The sequence below is a fragment of the Capricornis sumatraensis genome, chromosome 13 (assembly GCF_032405125.1).
Source record: "Capricornis sumatraensis isolate serow.1 chromosome 13, serow.2, whole genome shotgun sequence".
NCBI classification, from domain to species: domain Eukaryota; kingdom Metazoa; phylum Chordata; class Mammalia; order Artiodactyla; family Bovidae; genus Capricornis; species Capricornis sumatraensis.
The window spans coordinates 69,554,785-69,574,017 of NC_091081.1; the positions used below are offsets into that span (position 1 = coordinate 69,554,785).

Genomic DNA, 19,233 nt, shown 5'->3' on the forward strand with positions numbered 1-19,233 from the left:
ATTTAAACCATCAGTTCACTTCAGTTCAGTCGCTCAGTCGTGTCCGACTCTTTGCGACCCCATGAATCGCAGCACGCCAGGCCTCCCTGTTCATCAGTGTCTCCCGGAGTTCACTCAGACTCACGTCCATCGAGTCCGTGATGCCATCCAGCCATCTCATCCTCTGTCGTCCCCTTCTCCTCCTGCCCCCAATCCCTCCCAGCATCAAAATCTTTTCCAATGAGTCAACTCTTCGCATGAGGTGGCCAAAGTACTGGAGTTTCAGCTTCAGCATCATTCCTTCCAAAGAAATCCCAGGGCTGATCTCCTTCAGAATGGACTGGTTGGATCTCCTTGCAGTCCAAGGGATTCTCAAGAGTCTTCTCCAACACCACAGTTCAAAAGCATCAATTCTTCGGCGCTTAGCCTTCTTCACAGTCCAACTCTCACATCCATACGTGACCACAGGAAAAACCATAGCCTTCACTAGATGGACCTTAGTTGGCAACGTAATGTCTCTGCTTTTGAATATACTGTCTAGGTTGGTCATAACTTTCCTTCCAAGGAGTAAGCATCTTTTAATTTCATGGCTGCAGTCACCATCTGCAGTGATTTTGGAACCCCAAAAGATAAAGTCTGACACTGTTTCCACTGTTTCCCCATCTATTTCCCAAGAATTGATGGGACCGGATGCCATGATCTTTGTTTTCTGAATGTTGAGCTTTAAGCCAACATTTTTGCTCTCCTCTTTCACTTTCATCAAGAGGCTTTTTAGCTCCTCTTCACTTTCTGCCATAAGGGTGGTGTCATCTGCATATCTGAGGTTATTGATATTTCTCCCAGCAATCTTGATTCCAGCTTGTGTTTCTTCCAGCCCAGCATTTCTCATGATGTACTTGGCATATAAGTTAAATAAGCAGGGTAACAATATACAGCCTTGACGTACTCCTTTTCCTATTTGGAACCAGTCTGTTGTTCCATGTCCAGTTCTAACTCTTGCTTCCTGACCTGCATACAGATTTCTCAAGAGGCAGGTTAGGTGGTCTGGTATTCCCATCTCTCTCAGAATTTTCCACAGTTTCTTGTGATCCACACAGTCAAAGGCTTTGGCATAGTCAATAAAGCAGAGATAAATGTTTTTCTGGAACTCTCTTGGTTTTTCCATGATCCAGCAGATGTTGGCAATTTGATCTCTGGTTCTTCTGCCTTTTCTAAAACCAGCTTGAACATCAGGGAGTTCACAGTTAACATATTGCTGAAGCCTGGCTTGGAGAATTTTGAGCATTACTTTACTAGCATGTGAGATGAGTACAATTGTGCGGTAGTTTGAGTATTCTTTTGCATTGCCTTTCTTTGGAATTGAAATGAAAACTGAACTTTTCCAGTCCTGTGGCCACTGCTGAGTTTTCCAAATGTGCTGGCATATTGAGTGCAGCACTTTCACAACATCATCTTTCAGGATATGAAATAGCTCAACTGTAATTCCATCACCTCCACTAGCTTTGTTTGTAGTGATGCTTTCTAAGACCCACTTGACTTCACTTTTCAAGATGTCTGGCTCTAGATTAGTGATCACATCATCATGATTATCTGGTTCGTGAAGATCTTTTTTGTCAGTTCTTCTGTGTATTCTTGCTGCCTCTTCTTAATATCTTCTGCTTCTGTTAGGTCCATACCAGTTCTGTCCTTTGTTGAGCCCATCATTGCATGAAATGTTCCCTTGGTATCTCTAATTTTCTTGAAGAGATCTCTAGTCTTTCCCATTCTGTTGTTTTCCTCTATTTCTTTGCACTGATCGCTGAAGAAGGCTTTCTTATCTCTCCTTGCTATTCTTTGGAACTCTGCATTCAGGTGCTTATATCTTTCCTTTTCTCCTTTGCTTTTCACTTGTCTTCTTTTCACAGCTATTTGTAAGTCCTCCTCAGACAGCCATTTTGCTTTTTTGCATTTCTTTTCCATGGAGATGGTCTTGATCCCTGTCTCCTGTACAGTGTCACGAACCTCCATCCATAGTTCATCAGGCACTCTATCTATCAGATCTAGGCCCTTAAATCTATTTCCCACTTCCACTGTATAATCGTAAGGGATTTGATTTAGGTCATACCTAAATGGTCTAGCGGTTTTCCCTACTTTCTTCAATTTCAGTCTGAATTTGGCAATAAGGAGTTCATGATCTGTGCCACAGTCAGCTCCTGGTCTTGTTTTTGTTGACTGTATAGAGCTTCTCCATCTTTGGCTGCAAAGAATATAATCAGTCTGATTTCGGTGTTGACCATCTGGTGATATACATGTGTAGAATCTTCTCTGTGTTGTTGAAAGAGGGTGTTTACTATGACCAGTGCATTTTCTTGGCAAAACTCTATTAGTCTTTGCCCTGCTTCATTCCACATTCCAAGGCCAAATTTGCCTGTTACTGCAGGTGTTTCTTGACTTCCTACACTTGCATTCCAGTCCCCTATAATGAAAAGGACATCTTTTGGGGGTGTTAGTTCTAAAAGGTCTTGTAGGTCTTTATAAAACCGTTCAACTTCAGCTTCTTCAGCATTACTGGTTGGGGCCTAGACTTGGATTTACTGTGACATTGAATGCTTTGCCTTGGAGACTAACAGAGATCATTCTGTCGTTTTTGAGATTGCATCCAAGTACTGCATTTCAGACTTTTGTTGACCATGATGGCTACTCCATTTCTTCTGAGGGATTCCTGCCTGCAGTAGTAGATATAATGGTCATCTGAGTTAAATTCACCCATTCCAGTCCATTTTAGTTCGCTGATTCCTAGAATGTCGACGTTCACCCTTGCCATCTCTTGTTCGACCACTTCCAATTTGCCTTGATTCATGGACCTGACATTCCAGGTTCCTATGCAGTATTGCTCTTTACAGCATTGGATCTTGCTTCTATCACCAGTCACATACACAACTGGGTATTGTTTTTGCTTTGGCTCCATCCCTTCATCCCTTCTGGAGTTATTTCTCCACTGATCTCCAGTAGCATATTGGGCACCTAATGACCTGGGGAGTTCCTCTTTTGGTATCCTATCGTTTTGCCTTTTCATGGGGTTCATGGGGTTCTCAAGGCAAGAATACTGAAGTGGCTTGCCATTCCCTTCTCCAGTGGACCACGTTCTGTCAGACCTCTCCTCCATGACCCGCCCGTCTTGGGTTGCCCCGCAGGCATGGCTTAGTTTCATTGAGTTAGACAAGGCTGTGGTCTGTGTGATCAGATTGACTAGTTTTCTGTGAGTATGGTTTCAATGTGTCTGCCCTCTGATGCCCTCTTGCAACACCTACCATCTTACTTGGGTTTCTCTTACCTTGGGCGTAGGGTATCTCTTCACGGCTGCTCCAGCAAAGCACAGCCGCTGCTCCTTACCTTGGACGAGGAATGCTACAAAGCAGAGCCTTTTTATTTATCTTGTAGAGAAGCTGCTGGTAAACACTTAGCAGCACACCCCTGACACATGCCCAGTTCTGTAAAGGTCGATGCTGTCTTCAGTATCTTATGGCCTAGCAGGGAGATGGATAGAGGAGGAACGTGGTGAGGGCATTTAAAGTAGAAAGAATAATAGGCCCCCAAAGAAATCCGCATCCTAATCCCTGACACCTATGACTGTGACTTTACATGGCAAAAGGGACTTTGCAGAAGTGACTAAATTAAGGGTTTTGAGATGGGGAGATTAGCCTGGGTTATCTGGGTGGGCCCAGTGTAGCTACAAGGGTCTTTGTAAGAAGGAGGAGAGTCAGAGTTTGGGATACAAACTCTGGGATCAGAGGTGAGATACAAAGAGATTTTACAGGTGCTACACTGCTGGCTTTGAAAGTGAAGGAATGTGATGGCCTCGAGGTACTGGAAAAGGCAAGGAAGCAAATTTTCCCTTTTGTGGGAGATTAAATGAATAGTGTAAGAATGTATAAATCACTAAAGAGAAATTGTTGTCTAGTTACTGATACATTAATATTTTTGATGAATATTTTAAGAAGTCTTACTTTGATAAAGCCAATCTGGAAGTCCTTTGCTCTTCCACACTTTAAACTACTGAGTATTTTGGGGGTCTTTTCCTATGAACATGCAGGGATCATTCCAGTGAGAAATCTAACAAGGACTCAACCTTCGAAGTCCTTCTTAGGACCTAAGTCTGGTGGTTTGACAAAATTCATTGTTGTTGTTTAGTCACCAAGTCATGTTCAAATCTTCTGCAAGCCCATGAACTGTAGCCCACCAGGCTCCTCTGTCCATGGGATTTCCCAGGCAAGAATACTGGAGCAGATTGCCTTTTCCTTCTCCAGGGGATCTTCCCAATCCAGCCATTGAGCCTGAGTCTCCTGAATTACAGGCGGATTCTTCACAACTTTGCCACCAGGGAAGCCCCAAATATTTTCATTTTAATTGGCATTATTGACTTGATGAAGTGAATAAGTATTACGATAATAAATATCTTTTCTCCCAGTGGATAGCTCATCCCAATGAGGGTGACTATTCCCTCCTTTGAATTGACAGCACTCCTCATGAGAGCAGAGTTAAGAATGAAACCTGCTATTTTCCTGGCTCTCCTGCTAAGTTTCCCATCTAATAATTTAGCATCTTAGATCATGGGATACAGTAAGAAATGTTTGCTGCCCTTAACAAGACACAATGTTGTTCTTTCTTTGCTTTTAGCTTGGATCAAGGCTTATCTATTTCTTACAGGACCTGATTATAGTAGCAGGAGGTGTATGTGCAATATGAGCTTTGCAGTGGCACTAGTGGTAAAAAACCTGCCTGCCAATGCAAGAGACTTAAGAGATGCAGATTCAATCCCTGGGTCAGAAACATCCCCTGGAAGAGGGCACGGCAACCCACTCTAGTATTCTTGCCTGAAGAATCCGATGGACAGAGGAGCCTGGCAGGCTACAGTCCATAGCATCACAAAGAACTGGGCACAACTGAAGCTACTTAGCACACACACGTGTGTGCAATATACTCTTAACACCCTGGCCTTTTCCTGGAAGTTTCTTAAGGCTCTGGCATTGGTAGGATACTGATACAATCCCCAGAGACAATAGATGACAGTATTCAGTGCCACCTAACAGTATTGCCAACTTCTGAATGAGGGATCAGTGGCTTTTTAAGGCAGGCTTGACTCTTCTGCTTCACTCTCAGATCTGTCTGGAGGCAACCAACATCAGTATTAGCAATTTAAATCCCAAGGTACTAGTAATTTTTATTGTTGTTGGGAAGGGTTAAAAAAAAAACAACTCAGAGTGCCTTAAGCCAAAAATTGTATGTTAGCAAACTTCCACAATAATTTTTGGAATTTTTCCTCCCTCTTGAATTCTCCACCTTACCCCTAGGCCCTCGTGAGCTGAGGTTTTTGTTATTCCAAGCAAGGGTGTAGAAATATTAGCAAATATCTCTTGAATAATAATGGTGATGGTGCAAAAACAACCACCATCTCCTCCTTGATATGGAGACTCTTAAGAGCCAGGCAGGGCTTCCCTGGTGACTCAGTGGTAAAGAAGCTGCCTGCAATGCAGGAAATGCAGGAGACATGGGTTTGATCCCTAGGTTGGGAAGATCCCCTGAAGGCGGAAATGGCAACCTACTCCAGTATTTTTGCCTGGAGAATCCCATGGACAGAGGAGCCTGGTGGGCTACAGTCCATAAGGTCTCAAATAGTTGAACACAACTGAAGCAACTGAGCATGCAGGCAGGCAAGAGCCAGGCCAGGCACTGTTCTAAGCACTTTGCCCACGGTCGCTTATTCAATTGTCCATGATGCTCTTGTTCTCATTACACCACTTTATAGAGGAGGAAATCAGGATCCCACAAGCTGAAGGAGGTTGTCCAGGATTTTGTAGTCACTGGTGGAGCTGGGATTCAGACTCAGGCATCCTGGCTCCAGGCACAGGCACCCTTGACCATGCCTCACTGCCTCAGCTGGTGTGGGAAGGGAGGGCTTCCAGCAGTCGGGGAGGTGGGAGGGTCAGAGCATCCACACATCCTTCTAGTCCCTTCTGTCCTTGTTCTGCTTCTGCTCATGTCCATCTGTGCTCCAGCTTCACAGTCCAGACCCAAGGAGAAGATTTTGTAATTCAGCATCTGCTGTGCCCAGCCTCCCAAATTTGGTTTTTAGGTGGTCTCAGCTGTCGACAGTAAAAGAAAGCCCCTGCCTTGAGGTATGAATTTTGAGACTTGAGCTTGTAATTCCAAGTTACCCCAGGCCCTTTTAGTCATTTGTATCCTATCCTGCAATTTGAGCCATTCTCTGTCCCTCAAATTGGTCTGTGGAACCAGTTCCCTGGCCCCTCACAGCATTCATCTCTGTGAAAGTGTTAGTCACTCAGTTGTGTCTGACTCTTTGCGACCCCATGGACTGTAGATGGCCAGGTTCCTCTGTCCATGAAATTCTCTAGGCAGGAATACTAGAGTGGGTTTCCATGTCCTCTTCCAGGGGATCTTCCCAACACAGGGATCAAACCGGGGTCTCTTATGTCTCCTGCATTGGCAGGCGGGTGTTCTTTATCATTAGTGCCACTTGGTGAATCTGGTTAATTACTAAGAGTTGTTGACCCTTCATGCATCATGGGCTGCTACTTCTTCAGCCTAGGCCTGAATTAATCTCATGGCATTTTACCTCACATAAACCTAATTGGGAGTTGGTGATGGACAGGGAGGCCTGGCGTGCTGCAATTCATGGGGTTGCAAAGAGTCAGACACGACTGAGCGACTGAACTGAACTAAAACCTAATCCACAGTACTCCCTTGTCTTCTGAAAGTTTAACTTGGAAATTGTAAACGCATTCATTTTAGGATACTAATTTTCTTTCAAGGCTTCCTGAGTTGTTCAGTTGGTAAAGCATCTGCCTGCAATGTGGGAGACCTGGGTTCAATTCCTGGGTTGGGACGTTCCCCTGGAGAAGGAAATGGCAACCCACTCCAGTATTCTTGCCTGGAGAATCCCATGGGTAGAGGAGCCTAGCAGGCTACGGTTCTTGGGATTGCAAGTCAGACACAACTTAATTTTCTTTCATTTCAAAGAATGAACCAGGCCTGTCTCAAAAAGAGACAGGACCCAGGATAGTCCTGGGAAATCTTAGCTGAAACCCAAGGACATTTCCTTAGGCCATTGCCATCAGGGTATCTCACTCCACCTCCTCTCTTGAGTGACCTTGTTGTATGTGGAAGGATGAAATTGGTGTGCTGGCATGATTTGCACTGGCATTGCTGTTTGCAACTCTGGAGCCTGGAACAAAACAAATCTTTAAAGGAAGGAAATTATTGTTATTTTTGTTTATGTCTTACTTGCAAAAGGTCATTCAATGAATCACAGTTCTTTTGTCATTGGATAAGTACTAATTTTGTAATCTAGACAGTGTTTACTATGCATGACTTAAATACAGTGTAATGGTGTTCTATCTAATTGTATTTCATTGGTACAGTCCACATGTTGGTGGCATTTTCTATTTTAGCACTGGGCACACTATTGATGTTAAATGACTTTAATCTGGTACCTCATGACTGTATAATTAAGAACTCAACTATATCTATTTTTATATTTAACTTTTAGGACTAGTAGTCTGTGAAAACCACTTAAGACTAAAATTATATGTTATATATGAATGATATTTAAATTCTTAGTTTTGGAAAAATTGTCTTAATTTTCTTCCAGACACCTTATTAAAAGAATGTAATGATAGAGATGATGATGGTACTTATATTTTTAAAATAATAATATTATGTTAAAGCCCCATACACTTCCCAAAAGAAATGAATCTATATAAATGTTGACAGCAAGATGCATCTCAGGTCTTAGCTGTTTGTACTTGTTTCACTGTGGATAGTCCCCAGATTTCTAAAACAGATATTTAGTTGGTGTTAATACTGAGCATTAAGTATAATTCCTGAGGTCAGGTGCCTGAAGGCATAAGTGCTCCAAGGACATAAATGGATTAATGTCCATTTATGGGACATTAAATATGGGAGAGGCACCATGTGAGGGTCTATAATCCAATCATAGGTCTGCCAGGGAGCTTATAGGGGCCAGGCTTTCCTCTAACTTATCCTTATAGTATTTTTTTTTTAACTTTTACTCTGGTCTTTGATTTTCTTTTAGGTGAGTTACTCATAGGAATTATATAATTAATTGCTTTTTAAACCAATGTGAGCATGAGTTTATCACTCTTATTTATTACAATCCCTGAGATTACCACCTAATTTGGTTCTGTTTTGCATTATTGTCGCTCTTTCTTTCTTTTGCATTATGGACAAAGTGCTTTGCTGTATATTTATATAACCTGGCTGGTCAGAAGAATGGCCAGGTTAGGACTATAGGCATTGACCAGTATCTTTGGACATTAAACATTATGGAGAGTAGGAGGCTAAACTTTTTTCTTTCTTTATAAATGATTTATTGTTTTGTTTTGATTTCTGTCTGATTGCTTGTGGTGCTTTATTCTGATGAGATAAAATTTCACTGGGATATATATGAGCACTTTTCTTTTGTTACTGCTTCTTTTTTTGCATACTCAGTCTTTTTGATTTCTATACTCAGCTTTTTTGGCCTAAGAAATATTTTAAATGTTCTGCTTTACTCTTACTTTTTAATTATTTTTATTATTTGTTTTATACACACTGTATCTTTCTAATTTGTCCATTTGTTCTGTCCATATATCTGATATGTACTTTATAATCCCCTCTCATTATGGTCTTTCTCTTTACTTAAATTGGGTGAAGTGACTCCAAGCATTACTGAATTAGAGTCTTGTCATCCTTAGCAGCTAATTGGTGTCCCTGTGATGTTGGTACATTAGCCTCATAGCCTTCTCTGCTCCTTCATAATACGGTTAGGTTTAGGGTACAATAATAAATTACCCATTTATTCCCTATCAAGAAAATACCCTCTCCCTCCTCAAAATGCACGTGCACACACCTCCTTGCCATGTTTCTGTTTGACTTTGCTCCATGGGCATCCTAAGAGCTTTGGGTTCTGCTTTCAAACACTGCTGCCCTGCAGTAGTGCAGGAGCCATTCTCCCTTCTTATCCTCATCCTTCTAAATTTAGGAGCAAGTGTGAGATTCTTCTCAAGGCTTCCTTATTTATTTCACAGTGATACCGCCTTTTTACAAGACTGGTCATCAAAGGATGATGCCATAGCTTATTTCAATCCTTCCCATCTGTGTTTCTTATTTCCAGTTTATTCCTTTTTTATTCATTTGATAATAGAAGGAAGGTGAGATAGGGAAGTTTACTGATAAAGGAGCAATGTAGACTAACAAGGGGCTCATTTGAACCTTGGCTTTGGCGATTTTGCAGCCCTAACATTCATTGTTTTCATTTGCTTCTTTGTATCACTCTGATCTCAATGATCAGGACACAACTTTTCTAAGAATGGACTACCTCTCAGATGAAATTTCATGTCCTCTCTTTATCAGAGTAAACTGTGATAACACAAGGTTAGATTTTCAAGCGACTCAGAGTCACAGATCTTGCCCAGTATCAAGCATGTTCATCAGCTCCAGGGCATAAGCAAAAGGTCCAGGCCTGCCCGTGCCACTCACCTGGTTCCTTCTGGCTGCGATAGGATGTGCCCTGACCCCAGGGCAACAGACAAGCTCTTTAAGGAATATTTACAGTCACATCATTACACAGGAGGGAACTGGTTCAGGCATGGGATAGCTCCATTTTATACTCTGATTGCTGCATAACTTACAAGATGTTTTTCTGAAGCCCTACCCTATACAGGCTTCCCAGGTGACACTGGTGGTAAAGAACCTGCCTGAAAATACAGGCGACATAAGACGTGCAGGTTCGAGAAGATTCCCTGGAGGAGGACATGGCAACCCACTCCAGTATTCTTGCCTGGAGAATAATCCCATGGACAGAGGAGCCTGGCAGGCTACAGTACATAGGATCACAGAGAGTCAGACATGACTAAGGCGACAGCGTGCACGCATGCACCCTATACATCCATAGATTCCAGGATTTGTTTACCAAAAGCCATAAAAAACAGATCAGGTACAATCTGCCCAAGGTATTGTGTAGCAGGACTCTCCTGCTAGCATTAACCAGGAAATCTATCATTTGCATATTTACAAGATCTGACTGGATCTCTGGGCTTCCCTGGTGGCTCAGATGGTAAAAATCTGCCTGCAGTCCTGAAGACCCAGGTTCAATCGTTGGGTCAGGAAAATCCCTGGAGAAGGGAATGGCAACCCACTCCGATATTCTTGCCTGGAGAATTCCATGGACAGAGGAACCTGGAGTTCCCACAGTCCATGGGGTCGCAAAGAGTTGGATACGACTGAGCGACTGACACTGACTGACTGGATTTCTGGTAAAAGGAGAGGGATTCCAAGCTTGCTGGTAAAGCATTTCCTTCCCATAAACATGTCAACTTTGTCTACTCTCTTATGCTTCTGTTTGTCAGTTATTCTATTTGACCACATTATTAATACATCTAGTCCATTAGACAAGTAGTTAGAAAAGTGGGAGAACCCAAGTGAATTAAATGGAATTCCTTGTTTAATACAGAATGATTGATCCTAGAAATGATGTGCTGATAATATCAAATGGAATAAATAGAGATATTTTATAAATATCTACAATTATAATTTATTCTAAATAACTTAAATGAAAGAATGTAACAATTAGCCTCTACCACCCTTTGGGTTACAAAGCATTATAAAATTGCTTTCAACCACATGCTAAAGATAGTGAAATCAAGTACTTGATTGGGACAGTGATTGCAAAATACTTTAAACTGGATGGTTTATAAATGACAAGCATTTTTTCTTATAGTTTTGGAGATTGCGAAGTCCAGGGTCAAGGAGCTAGTGGATTTAGTGTCTGATGAGGAGACCTGGGTTCGATCCCTGGGTCGGGAAGATTCTCTGGAGAAGGAAATGGCAACCCACTCCAGTACTCTTGCCTGGAAAATCCCACGGATGGAAGAGCCTGGTAGGCTACAGTCCATGGGGTCGCAAAGAGTCAGACACCTTATAGGGGCGTTGGGTTTTAAGGCAGTAGAGGCTCAGCAGCCAGCCTGACTGTCATCGTTTCTACTTCCTCTATGTCCAGCAACATCCACCTCCAAATGTGAGCCTTTGTGTATATCTGCTTTGTCACCTCAGGGAGGACGAGCATGCTCTCATCCAGCAATACTGCCAGACGCTCGGAGGGGAGTCCCCGGTGAGCCAGCCCCAGAGTCCAGCTCAGATCCTGAAGTTGGTAGAAAGGGAAGAACGTGGAGAACTGGAGCGGATCATTGCCGACCTGGAAGAAGAACAAAGGTGTGCTAGATAGACTTCGGCGAAATCAAGAAGTCTTTCACCCTGGGAAGACTTCTCATGGCAAATCCTTTCATATGCACTTCCACGTGGCCCTTACCTATTCTTTTTTCAGGACTATTGTCCAGGAAATACCGTGGAGGCAAAGTTTCAGAGGTCATTAACACACTGGGCAGCTGGGTGCAGATTACAGCTACATTCCAGGCTTCAGGGGTGCTGTCTGTTAGAACATCTATTTATTTAAAGCTGAGGTTTTATTCATGCTTGCTTGTCTCATTGATAAATGTTTTTACCTATGAGGAAATAAGTAGCCTGGGCTACCTTTGGAGCTCATGGGCAATTTTGGAAAGAAGGTGATATGTCCAATACTAATTCTAGTTTTCGCTTCTCAACTAGAAATCTGCAGGTGGAATACGAGCAGCTGAAAGAGCAGCACTTGAGAAGGGGCCTCCCTGTCGGCTCCCCTCCAGACTCTGTTGTGTCCCCGCATCACACGTCTGAGGATTCAGAACTTATAGCAGAGGCGAAACTCCTCAGGCAGCACAAAGGTCGGCTGGAGGCTAGGATGCAGATTTTAGAAGATCACAACAAGCAGTTGGAGTCTCAGCTCCACCGACTTCGGCAGCTGCTAGAGCAGGTAGAGTGTGTGGAACCTGGCATCCCCTGTCCCCACACCATCTGCCCTAGTCCCATGTCCCATGGCGCCCAGTCCCAGAGTCAGTAGAAAGATTCACTTCTGGTTTCTCCTCTCCATACTTGATTTCAACTGGCTCAGAAATCCCTCTACAAACATCAGCATTAAATCCTCACTGGCACCAAAAAAAAAAAAAGGCATTTTCCCAGCTTAAGATGGAATTGCTCACTCTTCTTTAAGACTGAAATCTGTCTCAGCTCTGAATAGGTTAAGGGAAAAGATCCTGTCACATACATCTGCATAAATTACATTTGGGAAACATCTGTGGATATTAAGGGAAAGGAAGTGACCTGAACTCTTCATGCTAAAACCTCCTTCCCATAAACTATTTTCAAGAAATTAAGTAACATGTTTATTAATTTTCAGCTATTATTTCCTCACATAGCACCATGTTTTATGGCAGTTGTTTGCAAACTTTCTCGACAATAAAAATACAATTTGCATTATGATGAATGCATACGAGTATGATGGATACAAAATACTAATTGCTGTTAGTAAAAAATACTGCCTCTTTCTATTTTCCTTCCCCCTTCTTTCTTCCTTCCCCCTCCTTCCCCTCTTCCCTTTCATTTTTCTTCTATCTTTCTTAGTGTTGGTCAGGCCCAATTTTATAACTCATCAGTGGATAATAGCCTGCGATTTTGAAACACACTGTTCTTTGGGATATAAAAGAAGCATCAGATATAGTTTCTGCAATCTTGTTAGGGATCATAACAAGATAGTATGATATATAACAAGATAGTATCATCTATAAAGACATACACACTTTGGAGAATTAAGTAACTGATTACATCTAGCAGCTGAAGAGCGGGGATCATGTCACAGAGCTAGTAGTGAAGATATCTTTGCAGCAGGTGTTTATTGTGAAGAATCCCAGACGATGGGCCTGGAACTTCCTTCTCCTGAAGAATCCCTGAGATCAACATTCATGCTATCTTTTGCTTTCTTCTCTGGCCCATGCAGTGTGGGGGCCCCTAGACAGTGAATAGGAATGCTTTTCTCCAGAAATGATGTATGAATCAAAGGCAGAAACAACTTTCTCTCCAGTGATTTTCTCAAATTTTAGAAAACCATCTTTTCACAGTTGCTTAGCAGTCTCTTTTAACTTGTCAGAATCATTCCAAACAGTGTAATTTTTGCATTACCTATACAGCGGGCCACAAAACACCCCTTATACTTTCTGAATGTCTGTCATTGTTTCAGACTTTGTGTGAGACTGTTTGGGAGAAGGTTTATTTAGAAACTGTGCATTATTTAGACCTTCCCCAAGGCCTGGCAGGCTTTCTCTTAGTCCTTCGAATATTAGGTTCTTACCTTGATGTCACGCCCATACAACAGAAAAACTGTATTGTCAATATTGTAAGTATGATGTTTCTGAATGGTGCCTGGACAAAAGATGACTTTTTCCTCGAACTCTCTTATTTAGAATATGAAGTGTGAGTGTTAAGGACTTAGGGCACAGGTAGAATTGCTGTGGAAGGCAGTTGTGCTTGAAAGTTTTGTTTGCTGTAGCCTGGTGATGCTCTGAAGAGAGCCAAGGCTCTCCTGCTCACCCCCTGCCTCCCCCCACTCTCTTTCTCCCATTAGACTGAGCTGCCTAATGGCTCATGAGCCTTCAGAATTACACAGTAATGCTTTACAAGATATCGGATATCTAAATAGCTCTGTGTATTCTAGACGATAAGGCTCTTATCTCTTCTTAATGACCTAGCATGAATGCCAAAAGCTGATGGAAAATTCAACTCTGATAGTAAAAACTAGCAAAACTGCCAGTCTTCGGCTAATATAGATTTAATGGAAACAAACAGCATCAAAATCAATGGAACTTCTGCATTGCCTTTACAATGAATCACACTTTTCTAATCTGACCATGTACCTCTCAATGTATCCATCACCATTTCAACCTTCCTGCCTTTGTGAAGTATTTATTAGGTGTGTCAGAGTCCATTCCAATCACTACTAATTGATCACCTCCTTCACAAAACCCTCTCGTGCAGATATTCTTATCACCAACCCTAGTTTTTAAATTTAAAAAAATCTAGGTTTGTGTAAATAAAAAACAGATAGTTGTAAAATTGCCTCAGAATTAGACAGCTCTGAGTGACCAAGTCTGTATCCAAGCAGCTGAATCCAAAATCATGCTCTTCAAGCACAGGGGACTTTATTCAGTACTCTGTAATGACCTATATGGGAATCTAAAAGGAGTGGATATATGTATACATGTATAACTGACTCACTTTGCTGTACAAGAGAAACTAATACAACACTGTAAAGCAACTTCAATAAAAAGCCAAAAAAAACAAAATCATACCCTTTACTGCTCTCCAATATTGCCCTTAAATATTGATTTAAATTAAAAATTAGCATAATTTTTAAATTAGATAAATTTACTGGATGAGAAGCAGAGTTAATTTTAAAGATGAATGAAACACCTTTCCAAAATCGCTTGGTTGCCATAAAAGTAGTAGAACAATTGAGGGAATGACCCTGACATTGATAGGTAAATCCTGCCATATAACCAAGTGAATTCTTCAGAGTTCTCAGATCCAAAGGGAAGGACCATTTGGTCCTCAGTTGAACACTATTGAGTCCACCAACTGATGTTAAAGCGTATTTGAAAATGACAGAGGGTGAAGGATGTTATGTGATTTAACTATCAGTAGCTGGGGAAGGGAAGTTAGAAACAGAAATGTTCTCTTTAATCACTTTTTGAATCTCTTCAATTCTAACCTCTGAATGTGATTTCAGCCTGAATCTGATTCACAAATCAATGGCGTCTCCCCTTGGGCTTCCCCTCAGCAGTCGGCACTGAACTATTCGCTGGATCCAGATCCGGGCCCACAGTTCCACCAGGCAGGTCTGTGTCCGCAAGACTCAGCTACTCTCTCCCCTGGTCTACCCCGGGCTTTGCCATTTGTGCACTTTTCATTTTAAATAACATTCTTGCACATGCGTGCCTTAAGCATACGGGAATTTGTATTCTCTTTCATCTCAGCTGGTACAAAGCCATTTTAACAATACCAAAAAAAGCAAGCATTTTAGAATAATAAACTAGAATGCACTTGTTTGTGTAAGGTGTAGTAGTGAATCAAATTTTGATGAGAGGGGAAAAAGAGCTCCTTCCTTTTGGGATGAGCAACAGTTTATTTTGTTCTTTGCCTTAGGAATGATTTTTTTTTTCCAATAAACTTCTGTCTCTGAAATTTCATAGTTGTACACATTCAAAATAAACGACTAAAGAATATCACATCAAATATAGTTTTCTCTGCCCAGGGCTGGGGACTCAGTATTCTGCTTTCTCCATCCTAGTTCCCGCAGACATTTCCGCCTCACCCACCCTCATCTGAGGTTGAAGTCCCACCTAGCCTGTCATTGGTCACAGTGGGGACCTGTCAGTGCTGTGAGGATGGGCTCTGTCAACGAGGAATTCTGGAATGACATTTTGTTATTGATAAAATTAAGTTCTAAAATCCTACTGAGAATCCCATACTTTAACCAAATTAATTTGTTAATGGCATACCTTTTGCTGCATATATCAAAGGAAAACCTAAAATAGTGAAATTATTTTAAATTGTTAAATAAGAGAATTATTTTGCTATTGATTGTAGAGTAAATAAATATCAAAATAGAAAGTATCTTATAAAATACTTCTAACTTTGTAGCAGTGTCAGCTAGCCTATGCTGAAGTCTCCATCAAGAAGGAAGGAAAAAATTGATGGAATATATTTCTCATATGAAAATATACTTGATGGGCATCCCTGGTGGCTCAGTGGTAAATAATCCTCCTGTCAATGCAGGAGACACAGGTTCAATCCCTGGTCTGGGAAGATCCCATATGCCAGAGAGAAACTAATAAGCCCTTGCACCACAACTATTGAACCTGTGTTCTGGAGCCTGGGAGCTGCAACTACTAAGCCCATGTGCTGTAACTACTGAAATTTGCAACGCCCTAGAGCCTGTGCTCCGCAACTAGAGAAAGGCCCACATGCAGTAATGAAGACCCAGCACAGCCAAAAATAAATAAAGTTATTTTTAAAATAGCTGTGCAAAATAGTGGAATTCTAACTAAGAAATCATATGACCCCATTACTTATTTTTCACTCGTGAATTTTCCCCTGGCACTTGAATTCTTTCTATAGAAACATCTAATACATTTTAATTATGTACAATTCTGTTACCAGAAATTAATGCAGAAATGATTTTGGAATTTTACCCTAAAATTATGCTTTGCAAGGAGACTATTTTCACACGGATGTTTAGAGGCCAGTACTGGCATATTTTCCCCCCGCAGTTGGGTTTTAATGGAAGACCGGATATGAATTTGAGAGCATCTGTTCTTTGTATCTGCAGGCACGGCGGCAGAGGAGCTGCTGGCGCCCCCTCATGACACCAGCACGGACCTCACAGAGGTCATGGAGCAGATCAACAGTACGTTTCCATCCTGTTGCCGTGAGTATGAAAGATCGTAACGCCACTGCTGTGCTTTTTCCTTCCATTTCTTTTTTCTTGTGTGAGGCCCTTTGTCTTCTTTGGTGAGATAACAGCAGTATTGGAAGCGAGACTGAACATTATTTGAAGATAAATCAAGCTTTCTATATGTCAGCAAGGCAAACAAAGCCCAACCTGGATGCCATCACCTCCCGGGCTGGAGGGCCAGTGCCACCCTGCTCTTTGAGATCCTTTGATCTGCCCTGTGAGCGACACGGGGCACATAAAACAAGCCTGTCTTTAAGGAGAAATTATCCTCTTCAATGCAGGCCATAGTAAGAAAGGTACATTTCTCCAAAAGAGTGTTTTTTTGTGGTATGCCAGACAAAGTCTGAAAATAGCTTTTTCCAAGTCATTCCTTCTCTTTTCTTCAGATATTATCTTCTGATGTCATCAAGTTCAGATGTAAAAAGGGATTATTTTCAATTTCACACCCCCCACCCCGTTTTTTGATTTGCTGTGGGTTTTGTTTTGTTTTCTTTCTTTTCTTTTTTTTCAGTTCAGGGGTTCTTTTCTTAAGGAATAAAATAGTCACTGTATAAAGGCCAAACAGTTTAAAGCATGGCAGATTATGACCCCGTGAATTTTCCATATGAACAACCAAGAGCCAGAAAATAACCAAATAAAAATCCCAGAGGAAACTGTATGATTGTTATTTATTGATTTTTTTCCCCCAAACATTTTGTCTTCAGCACCTTGGCGTCTTGCAGTTTCTACTGAGCTGTCAGCAAAAACATTTCTGCTGTTTCAAACAAACAGCTTACTGTACAGACATACACACTACTTAATGTTGCGATTATATTTTAAATAACATTTTAAAGAAATCAGAATGTATTACTTTAAAATTTATAATTTTAGGGTGATTAACTCTAGTCAGCCATTACACTAAGATTTTAGTGTTACATATCAGGTGGCGCTAGTGGAGAAGAACCACCCACCTGCCCATGCAGGAGATACAATAGACTCGGGTTCAATTCCTGAGTTGTAGTATATAAAACAGCCTGCCATTACACCCCTTTCCGTCCTCTCCTCAGAAAATACCATTTTAAATGACAGTAAAGAGTCTTTATACTTTGATCATATAAAAATCTCCCAAGATAGGGATAGCTTTTCATAAAAATAAAAACATAAATTGATTTATTTATGAAATTGATATATACTTTTAAAATTCTGCCTGGATTGATTAAACTTTTTTTTAAAATGGATATAGAATAGAAATGAGCACCTGCCCCAGATTTGGTGCCCAATATATTTCTGAATTGAATGAGTGAATCAATGAATGATTAAATTTTCCTATTGGGAAGGAAGGTTTAATTGATAGTACTAGATAGTACTTAGAAGGTTCTGTCAGATTCCTTTGCTTTTTTGCCCCTTTTAAGCTGTACAAGCTAGCAAATACTTTCATAAGCCTTTGCATGTCCAAAGCTTCAGTTCAGTTCAGTCGCTCAGTCATGTCTGACTCTTTGCAACCCCATGGACTGCAGCATGCCAGGCTTCCCTGTCCATCACAAACTCCCAAAGCTTACTGGCCATCTTTGGAGAATTTTTGAAAGCAAATTGGATTGGCATCCTCCCAATGCCAAGCCAATTTCTTGAGCCCCTGTAACTAATGAGAACTTTAAAATTACTGGTCACCAGCATACAGTGAATTGATCTGCATGTTAATCTTGACTTTTGATCCTTTGTGAATTAAAAATTAGCATGGTCACAAGTGAATTTCCACTCCTGGCACTCTTGGAATTAAAATGAAACTGTATTCTTAAATCCTAATTGCATGAATTGCCTACTTAAACATGACTTTTTTTTCTTACTGTGTCTGTATATTGTTGCACATAACACTTTAGAATTCCTCTATCTTGGATTAATGTCCCACTTGGTCCTGATAGCATCCTTGAATTATGGCCTTTTAAAGTTTTCTTTTAATTATTTATGTTGAGTTTCAGAGCAGAGACACAAGCATTTCCATCTCTTACTGGCAAGAAGTTAATGAAGGGAATGTAATCGAGTTGCCTATTAATTGATATACTAAAATTTCCACTGACTGCTGTAACTAATTTTTTCAGTGTAACATCATTTTGTTGTTTTTTTCTTTTATGTCATCCAAATATACAGAATGCTAGTAGTAAGCTGAATATTATTTTCACTAATAGACTAACAAATGCTTTTTAAATTATTTTATCTGCAGGCATATTCTCACTGTGAATTGCCTATATTTATTGAGCTTGATTGACATTCATTAAAACTTCAAGACCTACTAAAATACAGTGATTTCCTGATTTCTTTAAAATATGTGTTTGTATGATTTGTTCAAGAGGGTACTTGCAGCCTTTATTTAATAAGAGGCTACAGGGTTAAAATATTGATTTGCAGCAAAACAGATTTGATTTCTGTTTGGATTTGGCTGTTTGTTACTGAGAAGAGAAGCTTAACTCTGCCTATGGTATACTTCATGCTCATGCAACTAAGCTTTCCCTCAAGAGGGTGTAGTTCTGTGCAAGTGTAATTCCCATATGTAAGAAAGTCCACTCTTTTTTCCCTGATATAACTTACATAATTGGTAGGACTTGATTATTCTCCTTAATACTACTGGGGTGCACACTTTCCCTCCAGGGCATCATAAGAAGCTTCTACTTCTTGCTCTATCTTTTTCTCACGAAGCACCTACTGTGTGGTCACAGGTTTTTTTTGTTTGTTTGTTTCCCTTCAAAAAGGGGGAAACAAAAAAATGGAATGATGAAAGTAGTCACATGCTGTTTGATTAGGGACAATCTTTAATGACCCAGAACAGATGCTACCATCATAAGCAG

At 40.9% G+C, this 19,233-nt stretch overlaps 1 protein-coding gene across 1 annotated transcript in view; it reads left to right on the plus strand.

Moving 5' to 3' along the window:
- Positions 1–19,233, plus strand: part of UTRN (utrophin) — a 551,097-nt gene that overhangs the window by 525,432 nt on the left and 6,432 nt on the right. The window contains exons 70-73 of the mRNA XM_068985316.1: positions 11,089–11,247; positions 11,641–11,881; positions 14,687–14,795; positions 16,289–16,387. Coding sequence (XP_068841417.1) covers positions 11,089–11,247; positions 11,641–11,881; positions 14,687–14,795; positions 16,289–16,387 — 608 coding nt within the window. The remainder of the gene's footprint in view (positions 1–11,088; positions 11,248–11,640; positions 11,882–14,686; positions 14,796–16,288; positions 16,388–19,233) is intronic.